This window comes from Bathycoccus prasinos (assembly GCF_002220235.1).
Source record: "Bathycoccus prasinos genomic : Chromosome_14".
In the NCBI taxonomy this organism is placed as follows: Eukaryota; Viridiplantae; Chlorophyta; class Mamiellophyceae; order Mamiellales; family Bathycoccaceae; genus Bathycoccus; species Bathycoccus prasinos.
In genome coordinates, this window is record NC_023995.1 from 384,415 (window position 1) to 404,213 (window position 19,799).

The 19,799-nt window shown below is 37.3% G+C and overlaps 12 protein-coding genes across 12 annotated transcripts; 5 read left to right on the forward strand and 7 right to left on the reverse strand.

Annotated features, from left to right (window-relative positions):
* Nucleotides 1-431: 431 nt before the first annotated feature.
* Bathy14g02120 (hypothetical protein) lies at nt 432-914 on the forward strand (the record flags this gene model as incomplete). The annotated part of the gene is made up of 1 exon (XM_007509276.1): nt 432-914. One exon carries the CDS (start codon nt 432-434, stop codon nt 912-914), a length of 483 nt encoding a protein of 160 aa, XP_007509338.1.
* A 102-nt stretch (nt 915-1,016) lies between these two features.
* RLP24 (ribosome biogenesis protein RLP24) lies at nt 1,017-1,517 on the reverse strand (the record flags this gene model as incomplete). The annotated part of the gene is made up of 1 exon (XM_007509041.1): nt 1,017-1,517. One exon carries the CDS (start codon nt 1,515-1,517, stop codon nt 1,017-1,019), a length of 501 nt encoding a protein of 166 aa, XP_007509103.1.
* Nucleotides 1,518-1,782: 265 nt separating this feature from the next.
* On the forward strand, nt 1,783-5,082 carry COPG (coatomer protein gamma-subunit; the record flags this gene model as incomplete). Its single annotated transcript, XM_007509192.1, has 11 exons — nt 1,783-1,849; nt 1,900-1,997; nt 2,045-2,095; nt 2,147-2,260; nt 2,322-2,522; nt 2,579-2,788; nt 2,838-2,944; nt 2,996-3,296; nt 3,347-4,483; nt 4,535-4,708; nt 4,768-5,082. The coding sequence occupies 11 exons, from the start codon at nt 1,783-1,785 to the stop codon at nt 5,080-5,082; spliced, it is 2,775 nt and encodes a 924-aa protein (XP_007509254.1).
* A 329-nt stretch (nt 5,083-5,411) lies between these two features.
* Nucleotides 5,412-5,621, reverse strand: Bathy14g02150 (predicted protein; the record flags this gene model as incomplete). The annotated part of the gene is made up of 1 exon (XM_007509155.1): nt 5,412-5,621. One exon carries the CDS (start codon nt 5,619-5,621, stop codon nt 5,412-5,414), a length of 210 nt encoding a protein of 69 aa, XP_007509217.1.
* A 493-nt stretch (nt 5,622-6,114) lies between these two features.
* On the reverse strand, nt 6,115-7,140 carry Bathy14g02160 (replication factor C small subunit; the record flags this gene model as incomplete). Its single annotated transcript, XM_007509238.1, has 1 exon — nt 6,115-7,140. One exon carries the CDS (start codon nt 7,138-7,140, stop codon nt 6,115-6,117), a length of 1,026 nt encoding a protein of 341 aa, XP_007509300.1.
* Nucleotides 7,141-8,153: 1,013 nt separating this feature from the next.
* On the forward strand, nt 8,154-8,708 carry Bathy14g02170 (the record flags this gene model as incomplete). Its single annotated transcript, XM_007508974.1, has 1 exon — nt 8,154-8,708. The coding sequence occupies one exon, from the start codon at nt 8,154-8,156 to the stop codon at nt 8,706-8,708; it is 555 nt and encodes a 184-aa protein (XP_007509036.1).
* A 626-nt stretch (nt 8,709-9,334) lies between these two features.
* On the reverse strand, nt 9,335-10,027 carry Bathy14g02180 (hypothetical protein CHLNCDRAFT_137899; the record flags this gene model as incomplete). The annotated part of the gene is made up of 1 exon (XM_007509262.1): nt 9,335-10,027. The coding sequence occupies one exon, from the start codon at nt 10,025-10,027 to the stop codon at nt 9,335-9,337; it is 693 nt and encodes a 230-aa protein (XP_007509324.1).
* A 541-nt stretch (nt 10,028-10,568) lies between these two features.
* CycK (CycK-related cyclin family protein) lies at nt 10,569-11,604 on the forward strand (the record flags this gene model as incomplete). Its single annotated transcript, XM_007509165.1, has 5 exons — nt 10,569-10,694; nt 10,726-10,839; nt 10,890-11,027; nt 11,076-11,272; nt 11,463-11,604. The coding sequence occupies 5 exons, from the start codon at nt 10,569-10,571 to the stop codon at nt 11,602-11,604; spliced, it is 717 nt and encodes a 238-aa protein (XP_007509227.1).
* A 748-nt stretch (nt 11,605-12,352) lies between these two features.
* Bathy14g02200 (predicted protein) lies at nt 12,353-13,283 on the reverse strand (the record flags this gene model as incomplete). The annotated part of the gene is made up of 8 exons (XM_007509128.1): nt 12,353-12,421; nt 12,475-12,562; nt 12,624-12,709; nt 12,766-12,817; nt 12,872-12,917; nt 12,966-13,053; nt 13,109-13,183; nt 13,236-13,283. 8 exons carry the CDS (start codon nt 13,281-13,283, stop codon nt 12,353-12,355), a joined length of 552 nt encoding a protein of 183 aa, XP_007509190.1.
* An 866-nt stretch (nt 13,284-14,149) lies between these two features.
* On the forward strand, nt 14,150-14,700 carry Bathy14g02210 (predicted protein; the record flags this gene model as incomplete). The annotated part of the gene is made up of 2 exons (XM_007509009.1): nt 14,150-14,222; nt 14,279-14,700. 2 exons carry the CDS (start codon nt 14,150-14,152, stop codon nt 14,698-14,700), a joined length of 495 nt encoding a protein of 164 aa, XP_007509071.1.
* A 73-nt stretch (nt 14,701-14,773) lies between these two features.
* Bathy14g02220 (sodium/hydrogen exchanger) lies at nt 14,774-16,558 on the reverse strand (the record flags this gene model as incomplete). Its single annotated transcript, XM_007509286.1, has 1 exon — nt 14,774-16,558. The coding sequence occupies one exon, from the start codon at nt 16,556-16,558 to the stop codon at nt 14,774-14,776; it is 1,785 nt and encodes a 594-aa protein (XP_007509348.1).
* An 807-nt stretch (nt 16,559-17,365) lies between these two features.
* On the reverse strand, nt 17,366-19,384 carry Bathy14g02230 (predicted protein; the record flags this gene model as incomplete). Its single annotated transcript, XM_007509093.1, has 1 exon — nt 17,366-19,384. One exon carries the CDS (start codon nt 19,382-19,384, stop codon nt 17,366-17,368), a length of 2,019 nt encoding a protein of 672 aa, XP_007509155.1.
* Between the last annotated feature and the right edge of the window lie 415 nt (nt 19,385-19,799).

Below are 19,799 nucleotides of genomic sequence, written 5' to 3' on the forward strand. Positions count from 1 at the left end.
AGCGTACGCGAAACGGAAATAAATAACGCCTGTTCTGCGGTATTTGCGTGTTACTATCTTGAAGTTGTGTGAGGTCCGCGGAGGGCACGGGAGAAAGCAAAATAAATAAGATATGAGTTAATATTTATGGAAAAAAAAATTGATTTTACCCCTTTTTTTTCAAACACCACTTTTTTTGACTTTTTCTGCTTTGCTGCATTGTAGGAGCCAGCGAGGCTACGTCATAGGTAGTCCGAGGTACAGAGGCACAATAAAGAGGTGCAGTATAGAGAGGATATAGAGAGAGAGAGAGAGAGAGAGATGTACCAAATAAATTTAACATCGTAAAATCGAACGGCGAGACACACAACTCCCACGTGAGGAAACGGGCAAATGCAAAAAAAATGTTGAACTAGAAAACCGAAAACTGACTTGGATTCGTTTTAACAAAGATGTTTACGAGTAAGAAAAAGTGCAACGAAGTGTATCTCCCTATCGAGGGAGATATCATCCTTGGTATAGTTGCGGAGAAGTCAAGTTCGCATTTGTTGATTGACTGTAAGGCCAAGAAACTTGCTAAGTTGTTGGTTATGAACTCTGCAAGGGACCTTTTGCTCAAGTCAGATCGGATACAAATTGGAACGGTTTTGTGTTGTCGTGTACAGACAATTGGATATAAATGCACTTCATTTACAGTTTCATGTTCGCAGAGTGCTGCTACACACGCTTTACTACAAAAAGGGTTTATCTTTCAAGTTTTACCTTTAGTGGCTCGAATGTTGCTTCATAGTAAAGATGTTTTGACGAAATCAATAAATATCAGTCATCCTCTTGAAATTGCTGTTGGCTACAATGGTTTAATATGGTTTCACTCAAGACCTTCTGTCACTGAAATGCAGTTTCTATTGCTAATAAGTAAATATTATGCTCAGTAAGTACCATTGTACCAATGGCACAAAACAACATACAACAAAAGTTTAAAGACTCAGTACGTTCAGATTTTTAAAATATTTACAAGTATACAAGACAAAGCGCAACTACTCTTCCTGTTTACTATGAAACAAGGTCATCGACGCATCTAATTTTATTTTGTTTGAATCTTTGGTGTCTTTCATTCTCCCGTTGTGTGAACTTCGAACAAGACCAATATTCTGCTCTATCAGCTGCTTATCGTGCACAAATTTCACGTCCTTCGCTTTGTTCACTCTATTTTCGAAGAACCTATTTGTTCGACGACTACGTATGGCATCTAACTTACCAAGCGCACTTAAAGTGGAATTAATTATTTCGCGATTATACTTTAATGGACGATTCCTTCGACGCTCAAACTGAAATACCGTATCATTGCACAAGTCTTTACCTTGCAAAGCACGATATACTTTTGTCCACTTCACTTTTCTAGGATTCCGCTTCATTTTAAAGTTCTTATGACACTTAGTGCGACAAAATTTAAACAGTTTCGAGTCGTTTCGAACGAAACATATTCCATGGCCTGGATATATTGTCGAGCTACAGAACCAGCACTTTTCGAGTCGCATGTTTTGACCTTACCGATACTAATAAAAAAATAAGGCTGAATATGAGCCGAACACCGAACTGAAGAAAGGCAAAACCACAATCCACAAAAGAGAACGGGATTTCCGTATAAATTTTTTCGGTGTGTATTTAGGGTATTTATTCTTTAATCTAATAAAACCTTGCACAGTGTCTGTCTTTTAAAAAACCTCAGAACCCCAGGAGAAAGTCCACAGAAACACTGAAAGTTACTCTTTAATCGAAGGAATCGGAACAATCTCGGTGCTCATGGTGGAAAATTCGATTATTCTAGGTTCTGAATCGGTAAAAAAACGCGATGAAGATTCAGATGACGGTAGTCCTATGAAAATTAGAAATGGAATTCTTTGATCAAGATTTGTATAGTTTACTACTCCCCGTTCTGGGGAATCGAAAAGGGCGCCGTATTACAAGAGGCTCGCTGCTTTAACGATTCTCAACTAGATGCACGAAGATGTCAGCAGGTACTTGAATCATTCTAAATGGATCTTTTCTATATCTGGAGTTTTAGGTCATCACAAAACTTCTGTACTTATGTAATCAGGGGGATACTTTCACAAAGGTATACACATTTTAAACTGATAAAAAGCTGAAGTCACTCTTTCAAACCCAGACTGAAGCTACTGAAGTATTCTTCTCCGTTACAAAACTATTTCAGTCGAAGGACAGTAACCTTCGTAGAATGGTTTATCTGATCATCAAGGAAGTATGTCCAAGCTCTGATGAGGTAAGCTAATACTTCCCCCCTACTCAAGATAGCACAAGTTCTAAAGTCTTACTTCACATAGGTCATCATTGTGACATCTTCATTAATGAAAGATATGAATAGTAAAGTCGATCTATACAGATCCAATGCCATTCGCGTTCTTTGCAGTATTACAGATGCAGGACTTCTTGGGCAAATTGAGAGATATCTCAAGCAGGCAGTTGTGGATAAAAATTCGGTCGTGTCTTCTGCTGCTCTTGTCTCAGGACTACATCTTCTTAAGGTATCTACTATTCAGTTTTTACTAATGTACAAGTACTCAATAGCTTTATTTTAAAGATCAATGCGGATATTGTGCGAAGATGGAGTAATGAAATTCAGGAGGCAATTAATTCAAGCCATCCTATGGTCCAGTTCCATGCTCTAAGTTTACTGCACCAAATTCGTCAAAGTGATCGGTTAGCTGTCAGTAAACTTGTCACTCAGCTGACTAAAAGTAATATTCGATCGCCACTTGCGCAGTGTTCGATAATTCGCTATGTATCCCAGGTAGGAACAACTCTCAATACATGGAAATTTTTATGAAAAATGCTCTCAGGTTATCTCTCAAACAGTTCCATCAGATAACGCCCCAAGACCATTCTTTGATTTTCTTGAAGGCTGCTTAAGGAACAAATCAGAAATGGTTATTTTTGAAGCTGCAAGGTGAGCAGATAATGTGAGCAGAAAGTATTCATAGTCTAATTTTTTTCCTAGAGCAATTATAAACTTGAAGGAAGTTACCTCTAGAGAGCTACAGCCTGCTGTTTCAGTGCTTCAACTATTTTTATCATCATCAAAGCCTGTTCTTCGATTTGGGGCAGTGCGAGCAATCAATCAAATAGCTCTGAAAAATCCACTTTCTGTAACTAACTGTAATCTTGATATGGAAAACCTGATTTCTGATCAAAATCGGTCGATTGCAACTTTGGCAATAACCACGTTATTAAAAACAGGAAATGAATCATCCATAGAGAGGCTCATGAAGCAAATTTCTGTATTTGTATCTGATATTCAGGTGAATAAAAACTCGTCGTAGAGATCTTCCCTAACATTTCTGTGTTTTAGGATGAATTCAAAATTGTTGTGGTTCAAGCAATTCAAACTCTTTGCTTGAAATTCCCACATAAACACCGTACTCTTGTGAACTTTTTGTCAAATATTCTTCGAGAAGAGGGTGGATTTGCATTCAAGAAGGCGATTGTCGATTCGATCTTTTGTATCATAAAAAATATTCCGGATGCAAAGGATCCAGGTTTAACCCACTTAAGTGAATTCATAGAAGACTGTGAATTCACTTACCTTTCTTCTCAAATATTGCATCTTCTTGGGAGTGAAGGTCCGCAAACCACAGATCCAAGTAAATATATCCGGTATATTTACAACAGAGTAGTTTTGGAAAATGCTGCTATTCGAGCGTCAGCTATTTCTGCACTGTCGAAATTTGGAGCCGAGTGTCCTTTACTCAGGTCTCGTGTTCTGACTCTGTTGTATCGTTGCTTGCATGATAGTGATGATGAAGTTCGCGATCGAGCTACCCTATATGTTCAAAATTTGGAAAAGCTTAGCCTGCACGAAGTCGATAACAGTAATAGTCATAAAGTCACTGACTTTGCTTTACAAGATCTAGAGAGTTCCCTTTATTCTTACATCTCTGGATGTACAGTTTCTCCATACTCCATTTCAAATGTACGGAGTGCATCTCAAAAAAGTAAAACAGAGCATGGAATCAGTAAAATCTTGTCGAAAGCCGGCCATGACAGCAGTTTTTCAGAAGATGTCTCATCTTCATTTGAGCAGTCCAACCTCCTGTCTAATCCTTTATTTTCTGTGTATGGATCAGTTTTTAAAGTATGTTCTTCAAATTCAAGAATTTCTCCTCTCAATTATTTTATGTTTCAGAGCTCGAAACCGATCAGTTTAACAGAAGCAGAAACTGAATATAAGGTAAATTTGAGCAATATAAAATTTATTAGCACTCATGTTCTCTCTCAGGTCACTTGCATCGTACATTTGTTTCAAAGTCATGTAGTCTTTGAGTTCAAATGTACAAACACAATAGAAGAACAAGTACTTGAAGACATTTCAGTATCGATGGAAATGATCGAAGGCGTTGATTTTCTGGCAGAAAATAGTACTATCTCATTGGACAGAATGCCTTTAGGCGATGAAGGCTCCACTTTCGTTATTTTTGACAGAAAAGAAGTAAAGCAACGTTTTTTAGTTTTAAAAAAATTCTTCAACTTCTTTTTGTAGGGAGTTTTTGAGCAAGCAAAGTTTTCTTGTATTCTTAGGTTCACATCGAAAGAAATAGATCCTGCAACTGGCGAACCTGAGGAAGAGGGATATGACGATGAGTACACGCTTGAGGATGTTGATTTGAAATTGACAGATTATTTAAGACCGACCAATATTTCCAATTTTAAAAAGGTGAAAACTTCGTGGAAAATGAAAAATTAGTTGTTTAGTTTCTAAATATTTTGCTGTAGGCTTGGGACTCTCTCTCCGAAGAGTGTGAATGTTCTAGCGATTATGATATAGGAAAACGTGAAGGGCTACAGCAAGCTGTAGAAATGGTTATCAATATCATAGGATGTCAGCCTTGTGAGGGAACTGAAGCAGTTCCGCCTAACTCCCGCTCTCATTCAACTCTCCTTTCTGGAGTGTGTATTGGGGAAAGCCAGGTTCTTATAAGAACGAACTTTGGACTTGACGAATTGAACAATGTTACTATGAAAATAACGGCAAGATCAGAACGACTTGATATTTCAGAGTTGGTTCATGCGATCATTTCTAATTCTTGAAGGGGTTTTTTATTATTATTTGAAAACAGACTGAAAACTTTACTTCAAGTTTTTTGCGTTCCTTGATTCTGTTTCTCCAAATGTGTTTTATCTCCTTCTGTCTATAAAATAGAAATACGATAAATAGTGCAATGGTAATGAACAATTTTTCTACCTCTCTGTATTTCAGTAAGTATACTTTCAGAGGCTCAACATACTCTTCAAAACCAAGAGTACTCATTGCCCATAAAAGATCTTCTCCATTAATAGTCTTCCTTTTCTCTCTTTGACACTTGTCACTCGCTCTATATGAGAATAATTTAGTTAGCTCAAATATTGTTCATTTAACATTACTCGCTGGTGATGAAACTAATGAATTCCGACACACATTCTTGAACGGTCTCTTTAGCATCTTTTGCTATCTTCGCATTTGCTGGCAGTGCCTTTTTCATAATTCTGCTGATATTTGCAATTGGTAAGAACCGATCTTGCTCCCGTACTGCGGCGCACTTAAAATCGTCCTCATCAATTTCGACCTCGCCTTCATTGTATGCAGGCATTCGAAACCAGGGGCGGAACTCCGTTTCTTAGGTGTGCAGAAACTTTACGGCGAAAAAAGTCTCCACGATTTTTACTTTGTGTGGCATACCTAGCTGTTACTGGCCCTTTCTACACTTTTTTGTACCTGCCTTTTGTATTTTCTTTTTCTGGTGTTTTTTGTAACTCTCTATTTTAGTTTATATTTTAAAAAAGTGCTCACATTGTTCTACTGTAAATATCCCGGTGCTCAACTGAGCGCGTGGGTTCAAATCCCACCTTTCGCAATATAACGCGAAAGTCCCATAGTTGGTCTATTGGGCCGGATTTAAGCGTGAACTTATATTTTTTGCGCACGTACGGTTTGTTTGAATTGTAAATACACTCAATATATAAAAAGGTGATGAAAGTAATGAATTCCGACATTCAACTTCATTCGCTCAATTGGCTCTATAATACTTCTATTCTAATATTAAGCTCAACTTTGCTGGTATATTGATACAGTATGTACTTTGTTCATTGATTTATTTGAGATTTTAGCTTCGAAAATATGGATACGATAGTTAATAGCTGTATGCGTTCACCCATACAACAAGTCATACAGCGATCAATCTCACTGAGTTGCCTTAGAAATTCCGTTCTGAAAAAAGAAGATATGTGTAGTTGGGAGACATACGCCATCATGGCTTCGACTATGTCTGATAGTGTCAACCCTTCAATTATCTTTCGTTCAACCAGTACTATGACTGCCTCCTTGAAAGGAAGTGTAAGTAAAGAGTCACAGAGGTTTCCCATATTTACTGGTAAAGGTTTACCAGTAACGGCATAGACTAAATCCTCATCAATTACATCTTTACTAGCAAGATGTGCGCTTTGTAAAATATTTAAGGATTTTCGCATATCCCCGCAGCCAACTCTACATACTGCCAGTATTCCTTCTTCAGTGATTTTTAAATTTTCTGCAGAGGAAACCAGCTGAATTTTGTTTCTAATATCTTCAAATTGAAGTGCCTCAAGACGAAACTTCGTACACCGGGACTGAAGAGCCGGAATTATTTTCGAAGGAAAATTGCATATCAAACAAAAACGCGTATATTTTGTGTATCTCTCTATAATTCTCCGAAGAGCAAACTGAGCATCTTTGGTCATTGAGTCACTCTCGTCAAGAATCACTAGTTTGAAGCCAAATGAAGAAGCCCTTAACGTACTTGCAAAGGCTTGGATTTCCTCACGGACTACGTCAATACCTCGTTCATCTGAAGCGTTCAATTCTAGAGCCATTTGAGTGAATGAAGTTGAATAAAGTTCACGAGCCAAGGCAAGAATTATACTTGTCTTTCCTGTACCTGGTGGACCATATAATAGTAAATGCGGTAACTTCTTGTCGTGTGTTAATTGACGAATAGTTGCAACTATATCGGCATGAGCCGCAATTTCGTCCAGTGATTTTGGTCGATACTTCTCTACCCACATTTGATTTGACATGGAAACTTTATCTGAAACTATTACGTTTTTTGTATCGTGTCCTTTTTCGGGAGGCATTAACAGCTGAGCCGGGATCCAATTCAAAAATCTGGAAAATATTGGACTTAGAAATCTATCTATTGCTGCAACAAATGAATCAAATCCGACCGGACAGATGAATGGATTTTGTGCAGGACAGATGCAGACAGGAAACGAACAGAAGCAGTCCAATTTGGCTTGGAATAATGCAGACACACAAATAATACGTTCTCAAGTTTTAAAAAAGTTTCCTGAATAGCACAACGCAGAAAATTGCAGAAAGGTGAAGAATATATTGAATACGTGACTGGCAGAATATAGGAGAATAGCACAAAAATAATAATAAGCAGGGGCGGTGCTAGCGATATGTACCTGAATTCCTCAAATTTTTCAAAATTCCTATATGACCTGTAATAATTTATTCGTGCACAAAAAGTGTGGCGTTGGCATTATTTCCTTGAATGGTGATTAATTTTATGGCCATATTATGGCCATACTCGCGTAGCTTTTCTTTTCGTTACTCGTACTTTTTTCTAAAACCTGAATTTCTTGCGTTTGAAAAAAAATGGATAAAACTTTTCTTTTCTCGCTTTGTTGCTTTCTCCTCCTTCTTTTTTTGAAAGTTTTGATAAGCAAAGAGAAAAGATTTTTTTCGAAAAGGCCCAGAGTTTTTTTTTGGCATCATGCAATGAAAAAAATGAAAAAAAGAAAAAATCTTGCCCATAATCATTATAAGATTTGATTTTACCCCGAGGCAGCTTTGCCAGCGCCATAAGTAAATCCTCAGAACTATAAAGACATGTATTCGTTCAGTACTTTTTCCTCTTTTACGGGAAAATCCCTCACTGGTCCGTCAAACGGAACATGCTCAAAGGTTCATGTTCTCGTTAAATTATTCCTCATTTACTTATATGTATTCTCCAGCATACTGCTCGCGCGTCGTGGATGCCAGGGTCGAAGCTTCCATCTTACTTAGATGGATCAAAACCGGGGTACGATATATCCTATCCTTCTATTTTTTTCATTTCGTTCTGCATGTGCTCTTATACTAAATGTACTGTCTTTGTTATTCCTTAAATAGTGACTATGGATTTGATCCATTGGGACTTGGGGAAGTGCCAGCGAACTTGGAACGTTTTCGAGAGGCCGAACTTCTGAATGCTCGCTGGGCGATGCTTGGTGTTGCTGGTTGCTGGGGTGTTGAAGCAGGAGGTTTTGGTACCTGGCAAGAGGCTCCACTGGCAGCCCAACAATCTTGGGGAGGGATTGATCTACCGATTTCTAACATGTCTACATTGGTTGGATTCGAAATTTTGCTGATGGCTTTTGCAGAACAACAGAGAATTTCAGAGACAGATGTATCTAAACGAATGTATCCAGGAGGTTCCTTCGATCCAGCTGGGTTATCAAAGGGCGATGGCTTCGAATCTTTAAAACGCAAAGAGATCGCAAATGGAAGACTTGCTATGGTAGCTTTTCTTGGGATCTTGGCTCAGAATCAAGCATACCCAGATGGTCTTGGACCAGTACAAGCGCTCTTGAACCATGTGGCAGATCCTTGGCATGTGAATGCAGCTTCGAACTCCCTCGCTGTTCCGTGGATTTAGTCCAGCTTAAATTCTTCTCATTGCAATGTTAAAATGGCTTATTCAAACGATATTGAGCATTCAATTATCCTCATAAGTAGAGAATTTTGTTCTGTGAAAATACCGCGTACGTGTGCATCTTCACTGGCATCTTCAACAAAAACTATTAGTGCTTTACTAACCCGTTACGAGTACTCATCTCTAAAATATCTTCTGATAATTCTGTTACGTTCAATTCTGCTGCCTTTTCTTTTCTTGGGTCATGTATTCCTGTAAGCAAGATAAATCTTACAACGATCTAAATTTAGTGCTATTTTCCGAATACCTCATCACTCCTGCACGCACCTTCCTACTCAACACACTAGTTTAGTGAGCTTCAAAAGACCCGAGTAGAAATTCTGGATTGTTCATGCATGGAAAATTTTTCAAGTTCAAGAGGACAAAATACGAATTCTTTCTTTAATTAGAAAACACTAGCTCAAGTTTTTGTGAATTACCTCCGACTGTTTCACGAAAGTATTCAGCTTATTTGACATGCAAAGTCCTCTTATACGTGAAAGTGTGAAGCATCTCCCGCAATGAAAAAGGATACATCAGTGAAATAACTTCAGAAGTATCATCAATAAGACTAAAATAAAACTTTGTAACTAATCTCTAAAGAAGTTGGATGAAATGGAAATTCTTTGTTTGTCGCTATCAGGACACTTCTTTTTCATACTCTTAGAAAAACTCTCTTGTTCGAAATCAATCAATTTCAAATCACGTGCATGTGATGTATCTAAACCATGTCTCCTTACAGTACTTGCTTTGATATTTTCAGTGTTTCTTGTTTCAGTACTAAGTGAGGTATGTATCTCCCTATGATTCGCAGTATAACTCGTTTTCTTTTCTTCATCAGAATGGTCAAATTTACGGGAGATCCCACAAAAAACTTCTATTTGAGTATTTCTCGAACGTCCAGCAATATTTAAAGGGATAAGCATAAAGTTTTTAACCTCAGTACTCTTTCTAAGATTTGAAAAGCGTGGCATAGATTGATTATTCTCGTATATTTCAGCGAGTCGTCGATCCCTAAAGCTAGGGTGCGCAAGTTCGAGTTGAATTCGTCGCGATTTCCACTTACAACCATTGTACATAAAAAGACAGCGGATCTGTGCTTCTTGGCTCGAAAAATTGATTTCGAAGTGTGCAAAACCTCTACAAAAGCTTTGATAGTTCAGTTCTTTGCAACGTGCTATCTGGACATTTTTAATTTGACCAAAAGGTTTGAATAGCTCCTTCAAATCCTGTTCACTCACTGTTTGATGCAGGCCAGAAATGTACAGTCGAACCCCCTTCATAAGTACTTGATATTTCGCATTTTTTTTGCTACTCTTGTTTCAAAATAAGTCGTGCATTCATTCATACTGTTGTACTTGTTAGACATTATGTCATTCAAATTAAAGCTACGATACGTATGGAAAGCAAAGAATGGATATTTACTTGCGAGGAACTACTAACTTTATAAAGTGAGAGATAAGGTATTTTTCTACATAGATATATCATATGATATTTATCATGATATCTGTTCACTTTTTTTTTATATGACATACTTATCTCATATGTTCATATGATTTTTTGTTTTTTGTTTTTATTTTGATTTTTGATCCCAATAAGCAAACTCTCACGCGTGTCACGTCTCATGCTCTCATCGTACCTACGCAATTCGTTTTCCTAAATACACACTTTAATGAAGCCTCTCAGTATCACATTTCGATTCGGTATAAAACCTTAAGCATCATCGTGTGAACCTAAACATAGAAAGGACAGACGACAGAGCAACAACCACAAAGAGACTCGTACAACTTGCACAACTATAGTTTTTTAGAATCTTCACCCTTTATGTATTCATCTCATGAGTTGAACGAATTTTCTCCTTCTCGTTTAGACGGGATAGACATAAACGCAGAGAAATGGTATCGTTGGTCCTACTGCGAATTCTTGAAGGATGCTGGAATGAGGATTAATGTGTAAGTCTTTTTTCTTTTTTCACTCAAAGTTTGCGCTAAAGTTTTTCAAATTCAGCCCTCAGTTAACAATTGCAACAGCAGTAGTGTTCTGCCATAAGTTCTTTGCAAACCACTCTCATAAACAACCGGAAAATGAGCGCTTTGTAATGCATTCCCAATTAGTCTTCTGCGTTTTATTCTACTTTACCTGCAGGTAATTGCGACAGCTTGTTTGTTTCTAGCCGGGAAAGTTGAAGAGACTCCCAAAGCACTTCGAGATGTAGTTAAAACTGCTTTGTTCATTAAATATCAAGATGACCCAAAGCGCTACAATAAATTAATCAATGACCGAGTATGTTCATAACCTTTTATTATTGCCATGCCTTGAAATATTCCCTAGATATTCATGGAACAACAAAGAGATGTGATTCTTTGTGCTGAGCGATCATTATTGCACACACTTGGGTTTCATTTTCACGCTGAACATCCATACAAGCACTTACTACGTATTGTGAAACAAATGAGTGAAGAAAAAGTCATTCCAGAAAAAAATGCAAGAGATCTAGCTCAAGTTGCCTGGAACTTTGCAAATGATAGGTATGGATTGATGTTTGATAATTACTGGGCTCGACTGATGAAATTATGAAGTTTGCGTACTCTACTTTGCCTTCAATATACCTCCCTTGAAGTTGCGCACTCCGTACTTTTTCTAGGTAATACAACAATTTTCCTTACTACTTCACAATTTACCCTGCATTTTTCTCTTTTAAGCTTCGAAATTTTTAAGTGCAAAAATTTCTGTAGAGAAGGAATGGTGGGAAACATGTACTGTACGCCAAAGTGTTCGTGAAGATATAAGTAACCAAATTTTAGATCTTTACGAACAAACAGGTGGTTCGACTATTTCAACTATAGCTAGTAGATTTTGAAGGCTTTTAGATTTCATACTGATGAAAAATGAAGTGCGCAGTGATTCAATACTCGGAGTTCGTAGAACTAATTAGTGTTGAATTTTTTCCAATACTTTGTGTCATATTTGAACGTGCCTCGAATTTTGTAGCAATAACTAAAATTCAAACGTTATGTTCTTATTAAAAGAAATGTTGCTGGTATGGTTCCCATCGAAAGATGTTATGGAACGGTCATATTATAAATTGTGATCGTAGCTAGAGTTTATCGCAAATATCCATGATCATCTTCCGGTACGTGATCATTATTATAACTCTTCATGAGAGAAAGGGAAAAAGGAGGTATTCCAAGTAGAACAGCTTTAGTTGTGTTGCGTCAAGTGTCAAAAACAATTTTCGTTAAAAAAATAGAGTCACCTTCCAAATGAGCATATAAAATTTATGCAACGAAGCAGAAGAGCTTAAGTCAACTTTGGCAGCGTTGAGTAGAATCACAGATCCTCCAATAGCATGACCAAAAATCTATACAAACTTTAAACTTATTGACAACAAATACTCCTGAGGTATTTGTACCGTAATATAAAAGTTCACATCTGTTGTGCAGAACTTTGAGAACATAGCACCGCTATATTATGCTTAAATTATATACTTTTGGAAACTAACGCCGATTTACCATGAATACGCAAGTGTTAACAGCAAAAGACATATCTGAAATGTTGATGAGATCTTATTTTTTTACTTTAGTTTTTTTTTTAACAAAGAGTCAACTTCACACCCCAAATTGAACGCTAAGCGTTTGAATTCCCTCTTGTGCATCACCCATTATATCTGGTATGTCCTGTTACCACTGAAATCAAAATTCTGATTTAGTAAATCAAACAAAAATTATACTTTGAATAGTGCGATGACTATAGAATAAATGCACATAAAAAATATCGAGAAAATGAGATTCCTTCTTAGCTCAATTCCAAGGAAGCCACTATAGTCAAAAGAAAAAATAAAGATAAGTAAGATTCTGGAGTAATAGTAGCAAAGAATACCTTCCAAGCGCATGGCAGTAAAAACCTATTTGCACAATCAATGCCCTCACAATTAGTATGCAACTGGTGGCAAGAAATGGATTCTCCTTTTTGCAATATTTTTTATAAAACTGTTTGGAATATTATTTAGTTCGTTCAGTACCTTCCAACGAAGCATTCTGATATCAACAGAATACATCACGCCGAAAGCGAGGCTATTTTGTGAAACACAATTACGTTTCTTTTGAATCCTTTGGAAAGTCAATTACCTTGAAACTAGAGTACAAATAAGAGGTGTGGAATCACTGTAGACCCCTTCATCAATCCAAGGTAAATAAATTCTTTAAAAAGAAAAAAATTTACCAAGCAACATAGAAATCAAAACAGAAAAAGCAATAATAAAGAGTGCAGTGCTTGCATTGAACTCTCCACTAGCAAGAGGTAGATAAGGCTTGTTGACCTGTTACAGTAAATGAAGATATTCTCTTTTTCAACATTTACGATACCATATCAATCTTTCTATCATAAACTTGATTTAAGCCAACAATGGCTATGTTCATGCAAAGAGCAGAGCATACAGCCTTTAAAACTTTTTGTTTTATTTTCTTCCTAGTTCTCTTGTAAAAACAATACCTTCCCAAACATATCAAAAAAGATCACATTCGGAGCTGATACTGCCATTAATGATACAGAAGCAACACTAACCTATCACAATAAGCAGTTGGAATGTCCATTTTACCTCTTTGTTGCAGCTTACCATAGTTCCGAAAACAGTGTGCGGACGCGAAAATCTCACAAGAGCTGGAGCAGAAGGCTCATGAGAAATACTGTCAAGATCTATCGTAAGTGGAGATAAGAGATCATGTTTAATCAATACCCCGCACTTGTATTCTTAATATTGTGCCTCACCAACATTTTTTTGCCGCGATTCCGATTATCACTTTCTCCGAATCTCTTCCACGTTGACCGGTCTTCATGCGTTGAATCCAAAACAGTTACGAATCTCATTTGTAAACTTTGACTCATAGTTAGCATTTTTGTGACCGCGCAGCGTCTGAAAGTACAAAGTTCATATGTAGATATTATGATATGATATATATGCAACGCGCACTACCTTTATTCGCTCTTTCACGTAAAAAATCTTTTTATTCAAGTAATAAATAAGGAGTCAACTTTGGTTCTTTATTGTTTTCATTGCCACTGAAAAAATTTACCTGTTTTATTCCTTTGAACTCTCGTACACACTGCAGCAACAAAACAACAGCTTATAGATCCTCATATTATATATGTCTCTGCTACGTGTCTCTGTAAACTATTTCTCTCTTCCTAGCTTATAAGTCACTGCGACTGTCAAGCGAAGAGAAGGAAAAGTACAGATATTCTATTAGGCTCCTTAGAGATAAGGCAAGTTTGAACAAGGCTCAGCTGCCCTATCTGAAGCTCATATCTGTTGCAAGTACACATCGTTCACTTGTTGAATTGGACTTTAGTGGAATTAGTACAAAAAGACGGATAAAACTTACCACTCTTTTGCAAAACACGAAAAGATGTTTGAAAATGAAGAGAACATTAGTGCATTTCTAGGCTACCTCAGTTCAATGCTATGCTTAGTCCTTTCATGTAAGTTCCGAATCTCTGAAGATAAGAAAGATACGCATAATTTATATTTTTTGTAGGTACTGGCGCAGCCTATGGTTCCGCTCAAGCAGGTTTGGGATTGTGCCGTGCGGGAAGTAAAAATCCAAACATGATCATTAAAGGTATCATTCCGGTGGCTATGGCGGGTGTTCGGGGTATCTATGGTTTGGTCCTTTCCATAATTATATTAAGTGGAATTCATCCTGAAAAAGGCTACAAAGAATATAACGGGATGATGCATTTAGGAGGCGGACTATGCTGTGGACTATCTCAATTTGCAAGTGGTATTGCTGTTGGAGTCGTTGGAGAAAGTGCTACTCAAGCTGTAGTTCGTCAATCAAAGTTATTCGCTCCCATGGTATTAATTCTTATCTTTACTGAGGCACTTGCTCTGTATGGTTTAATTGTTGGCATGATAATGGCCCAGCAAGGGCAAAGGACTGTCGAGACAAGCATGTAGCATTCAGAAAATTGCTTTTCTATTTTGTAAGAAGTCTTTTAATTCTCTTGCACCATATTAGCTATCATTTTATCTACCTCATAAGTTCATTTTCCACATCTACCTTCAACCAGCGCATCAAAGCTCCAAAGTGCAGTATTCGTCGTGATAATTTGAACAAAATAGGAGTCGCTATGAGACTTAATGCTGTCGAACCAAGTAGCAATAAATATAATTTTCTGTGAACTAACCCGACTGCAGAAGCTCTGCTCAGCAGCACAAATGAAAACTCACCCACTTGTGCAAGAGACATCCCAACCGTAAAGCTCGTTCTGAAGTCATAACCAAAAGCACGTACAACCAGTGCAATTAAAGAACATTTGAAAACTATTACTATTAGTAAAGTTGCAAAAAGAACATCTAAATGGACCCAAAGAAAATAAGGATTCATGATCATCCCTATTGAGGTCAGAAACAGAGCAGCAAAAAGGTTTCTTATCGGCTCAATTTTTGTGAGAGCTTGTTCTGAGAAAGTGGTTGATGAAACCATGACACCTGCAATAAATGCCCCCAACTCTATACTCAACCCAATATGATCACTTAACCAAGCTATTAACAGGCAAAATGCAATCAAAACTAGCTGAAAAAGCTCACTGCTGAACGTGAATACAACCCTCAAGAAACGAAAAATTACATAGCGACTGATAAAAATACACAATACCAAAAAGAAAACCATAGTAATGACTGTCTGGATCAAGGAAATTACTCCTTCCGCAACTCCGTGACTCCCTCCTAAGACAGGGAGTAGAGCAAACAATAATCCTATTGTACAATCCTGTAGAATTAATGTGCCCAAGATTATTTGCCCGTGTAGAGCGGACATTTCATCTCTTTCCATCAGACACTTGACAACAACTGTTGTTGATGACATGGAAAGAAACCCACCAATAAATATACCTTCCTTGGTAGGTGCTCCTGAAAAGTCACTCAATACTCCACATAAAAGCATTGCTAATATAACTTCTATGCTTCCTCCAAGTATAGAAACATTTTGAACATGTTTTAGTTTAGAAATAGAAAATTCTACTCCGAGGGAAAAGAGGAGAAAAACCACACCAAACTGCGCAAGAGTCTCCACCTGAACCAGTTCGACAACAAGGCCGAAGCCTCCAGGTCCGATTAATGAACCTGAGAGTAAGAATCCTGTGATGAGCTGCTGTCCAAGAGCACCAAAAATAGCAGCTCCAGTGGTGGCAGCACAAATTATTATTACGATATCAGTGATAAGCCTGTGATCTTGCTGTAACTCCATCGTGCCATTCTTAGGATTTGAGATGACAAACTCATTGTCTGCCGAATCAATAAGTCGTTCCACAAAGAAGTCATGCTCAGGAGTTTTGTTAAAAACAGAGTAAGCCAAGACTTTATTCAGAATTTTGGCCGTAGCAACTCGGAAATTTCCGAAGATGCTATTTTCTTCAGTCTTTCCGGAAGTGTCATCTATGCCATTTTTTTTTGCCGAATCTAAAGGAGACGGAGAGGACTTTGATCGACTAACTCGCACGACAGTTTCAAGAGTAGCTCCCTGCAGAGCAATTGTTCGATTAAAACTTCTACCAGCACCTTCCGAAGCCACCCCTTTTGACTCTGTGCCATCCTTTTCGTTGAACTCCTTAGCTAGAGCCTTTTCAAATTGTGCAGCCAAAGTTTTCTCAAAGCCCTTTCCGGAACTGCTAGTTTTAGCATTCAATTCTTTCTCCTGAATTAGATCGGTCGAAATATCGTAGAAAATATCTGTTTCAAAGCAGTTCGCCCTAAGAAGCGATAAAGAGAGAAAAGTTACTGTAAAAATCACGAGTGAACGAAAGACACCTTTCATCTTTCTCCAAGACTGTCGTCGTTGCCTTTCTCTCTTGCTCTAAAAACTTTCGCCCTGAGGTAAAGACATTCTTCAAATCTCTTCAGCTCCAAAAGATTTGAAAAAATTAACGTAGGTTCCCGATGTGTATTATGAGACTTTTCTTCTATGTAAGGGTACAAGGTTGAATTGCATTTCACTTAACCGAATTTTGCAGCACTTTAAAAATAAAATAAAAGCGAAACCTCCCATATGTTACATGATGATGGCTACCCTTTGCTAATAATAAACATTCACAGACTCATGGTTAAAAAGTGATGGGGGACCAAATAAAATAAAATTCCTTTAAAATCTTATTTAAAAAAAAGACAGCTCAAAATGTCAAAATTTTTACAGGTAATCCATATCATGATTTTTACGCAATAATTCTTTTACATAACATACGAGAAAATTCAAATTCTTGATTCTGATGTTTTCGAGAGGGTGCGCTGACAGAAACATTACACAAAGATTTATTTTAAATTACCCAATCCGCTCTTTTTTTAAAAAGATAAATATTTCTAATCCCCAAACAGTGGTAAAATTAATTTTATTTTCTATTTTTCAAATAATAAGACATTATTGAAATGCTTGATATCGGGAAAATAAAAATAAAAAGACTTGGTTTCTAGCTTTTTTATAAAAAAAAACTTATGTAATTATTGTATGAGTAAATTTGGTTTAAATTTACAGAAAGATAATTATAATTTATTTTAGAATTATTGCGGGTATAATAAGGGAAGATTCTTCTAATTGATAAGAAAATGCTGAACTTTTTTATATAGGCGCTTATGTTTCTTTGTCGAAATAAAAAAATGCGGCAACTATGTATCTTATACCACCATTAATTGGGAATCCACTATGTTCTAAATCTCCCCGGAAAAGAAGAATTTCTCCAATTTTAGGGCAGATCGTTATTCCCAAATTTGGGAACATAGTTCCTCCACCTCCACTGAAGTCAGAGTTTGAGTTGAGTGCGATAGTAACACTGATTTCACTCTGGTCCCTATGAATCGGGAGATGATCACATCCCTTGGATGCATCATACTTTACAATGAATGCGTCATGCACACAAAGACGTTTTCTAAACATGCTAGTAGTGAGTATTTGTTTAGCCAGCGGAATTAAATCAGAGAATACGAATAAATTCCACTCATCCACAAGCTCAGGAATAAGATGAACAGGTAAATCAGTTGTTGGGACCGAAATATGTCTGTTTGTACACCATCCTCCTTGTAAAGAAGCAAACTTTTCCGCTAGGACAATCCAATGCTCGCAAGTTCTCTTAGAAATATTGTGAGATGGCAACAGCCAAATGGCTCCAGCAGCCAATGTTATCCAGGTCTTTGAAAATGAAGGCTCGAACTTGTGCCAAAGATTTGAGGGACTCCTCGAAAGCCGTGTTAAGTAAGCTTCGTCTTTCCGCTTCTGCTTCTTTAAGGATTGAGAAAATCCACTGGCAAAGTGCTCTACACGCCAAATGTCGTGAGCTTTCGACCATTTTCCCAAGGCCAACTGGATCATACCCATGATATGGAAGAGCTCCTCATCTCTTCCCCATCTTTTAATGCCAAATTTCACTAGATTTAGAGAGTCTCTGAACCTGTATTCGTCAAAAGCAAAATGTGACATTGAAACTATATCTTCACGCGAGAACTCGAAGCCACCATTTTCCCACAAGCATTTGCAACATTTGCACGTAATTCCGTAGTGATAAATTAACTGATTCTTCCGTGAACAAATATCAAGCTGTGTGGGTATGTATGAAACCGTAAGTATATCATCTGGAAAAATGTTTTGTATAGCTACATATTTCACCCGCAAACCAAGCTTACTTCGATGGGTAGTCTCAAGCTGAATATTAGGACAGCAACTATGATTTAGTAAGGAAACAAGTGCACCGCAATAAAGAGAAGAATTCAGTCGTTCAATACTTTTTTCTATACAGCACAAATCTGTAGCTTTTTTCATTATTCCACGTTTGCTGTAGCTGTCCTTCAAAGTTAGTCTGACGCGCGCATTCATAGATATTCTGGAATTCGAGTCCGTTATGCCAGCTGTATTATCAGATGGGTCGACTTCGATAGCACGGACACAAACTTGAATTCCAGTAACTAACTTTAAGAAAAACTCCTGTTCCAAGAATTTTTGGATAGCATTACTGAATTCTCCAAGTTTGGAAAGCCAGCTCTCTTCTAAAAGAGGCCGGAACTCAAAGGTACGAGTGCGAAGCTGTCGGATACTGTTCTGATATAACATAAGATGATTAATTCCGTTTTCTTTTTCAAATTTATCACTCATCGGAATTTCTAACTTGTCTGTTGAATATCGAGAAGATAAAATAGCTATTTCTCTGTCAATTTCGGTTGGGGAAGCAGACACTTTGGATATTGATTTTGCTAAAATTATAGTAGCGAGTTGGCATGCATCTTGTTCCAAGAAATATTGCTCAGTTCTAAGACTACCAAGAACTTCAACGCACGTGAAATTATGCCAACCAACGTCAGAATTGGAACCTTCTGATCCCTTTAACGCAAAATTGAAGCAAACGTTCGAGCAAAAAAGCGCATTACACCTCGGAGTGAGGTTGCATTTGCGAAAACTTTGCAAATCTTTCACATAGAAAACTTTGTAACAATTCGAACAGGAAACAGGATCTAATTCTGTGCGTGCGTTGTCCTTCAGTAGTAAGGCAGTTGGAACTTCTGTACATACTACCTCACCTTTCTTGAACTTTCTTCTAGAGTACAGACCTCGGATATTTTCCTTCCTATATTCGCAACGGAGGAAAGAAGATTCCGGTTGCATGTGTTCGTTGTTTTTATCGATATCTCTTCTTTTAAATCAACGTTTCAGTGTTGGTTTGAAAACAATTGCTTTTTGGTCTTTCCTTTCGTGCAATAATTCGAACATATTAAGATATCGGGGCACTTGAAAGTGAGATAGAAGATTTGGAGTAACAGGCGAAGTGTAATTTAAAGGTAAGACAGATATGAATTTTCAGGAAAAAAGGAGGTTACTCGTACTGCCGGGAAACTTTTTCAAATAAACTCTAAGGAAAATATTACTGGATTTTTTGATTGTTGTTTCTGACTCTTTTGTAGCTTCACTTCACCAAATGAAAAGGTTTGAACATCTTTGTGTAGAAAATTTGACCAGGGCACCTGTGTCTACTCTTGATTAACCCGTATTGATTTCACCCATTCCAAAATAAAAATAGCTA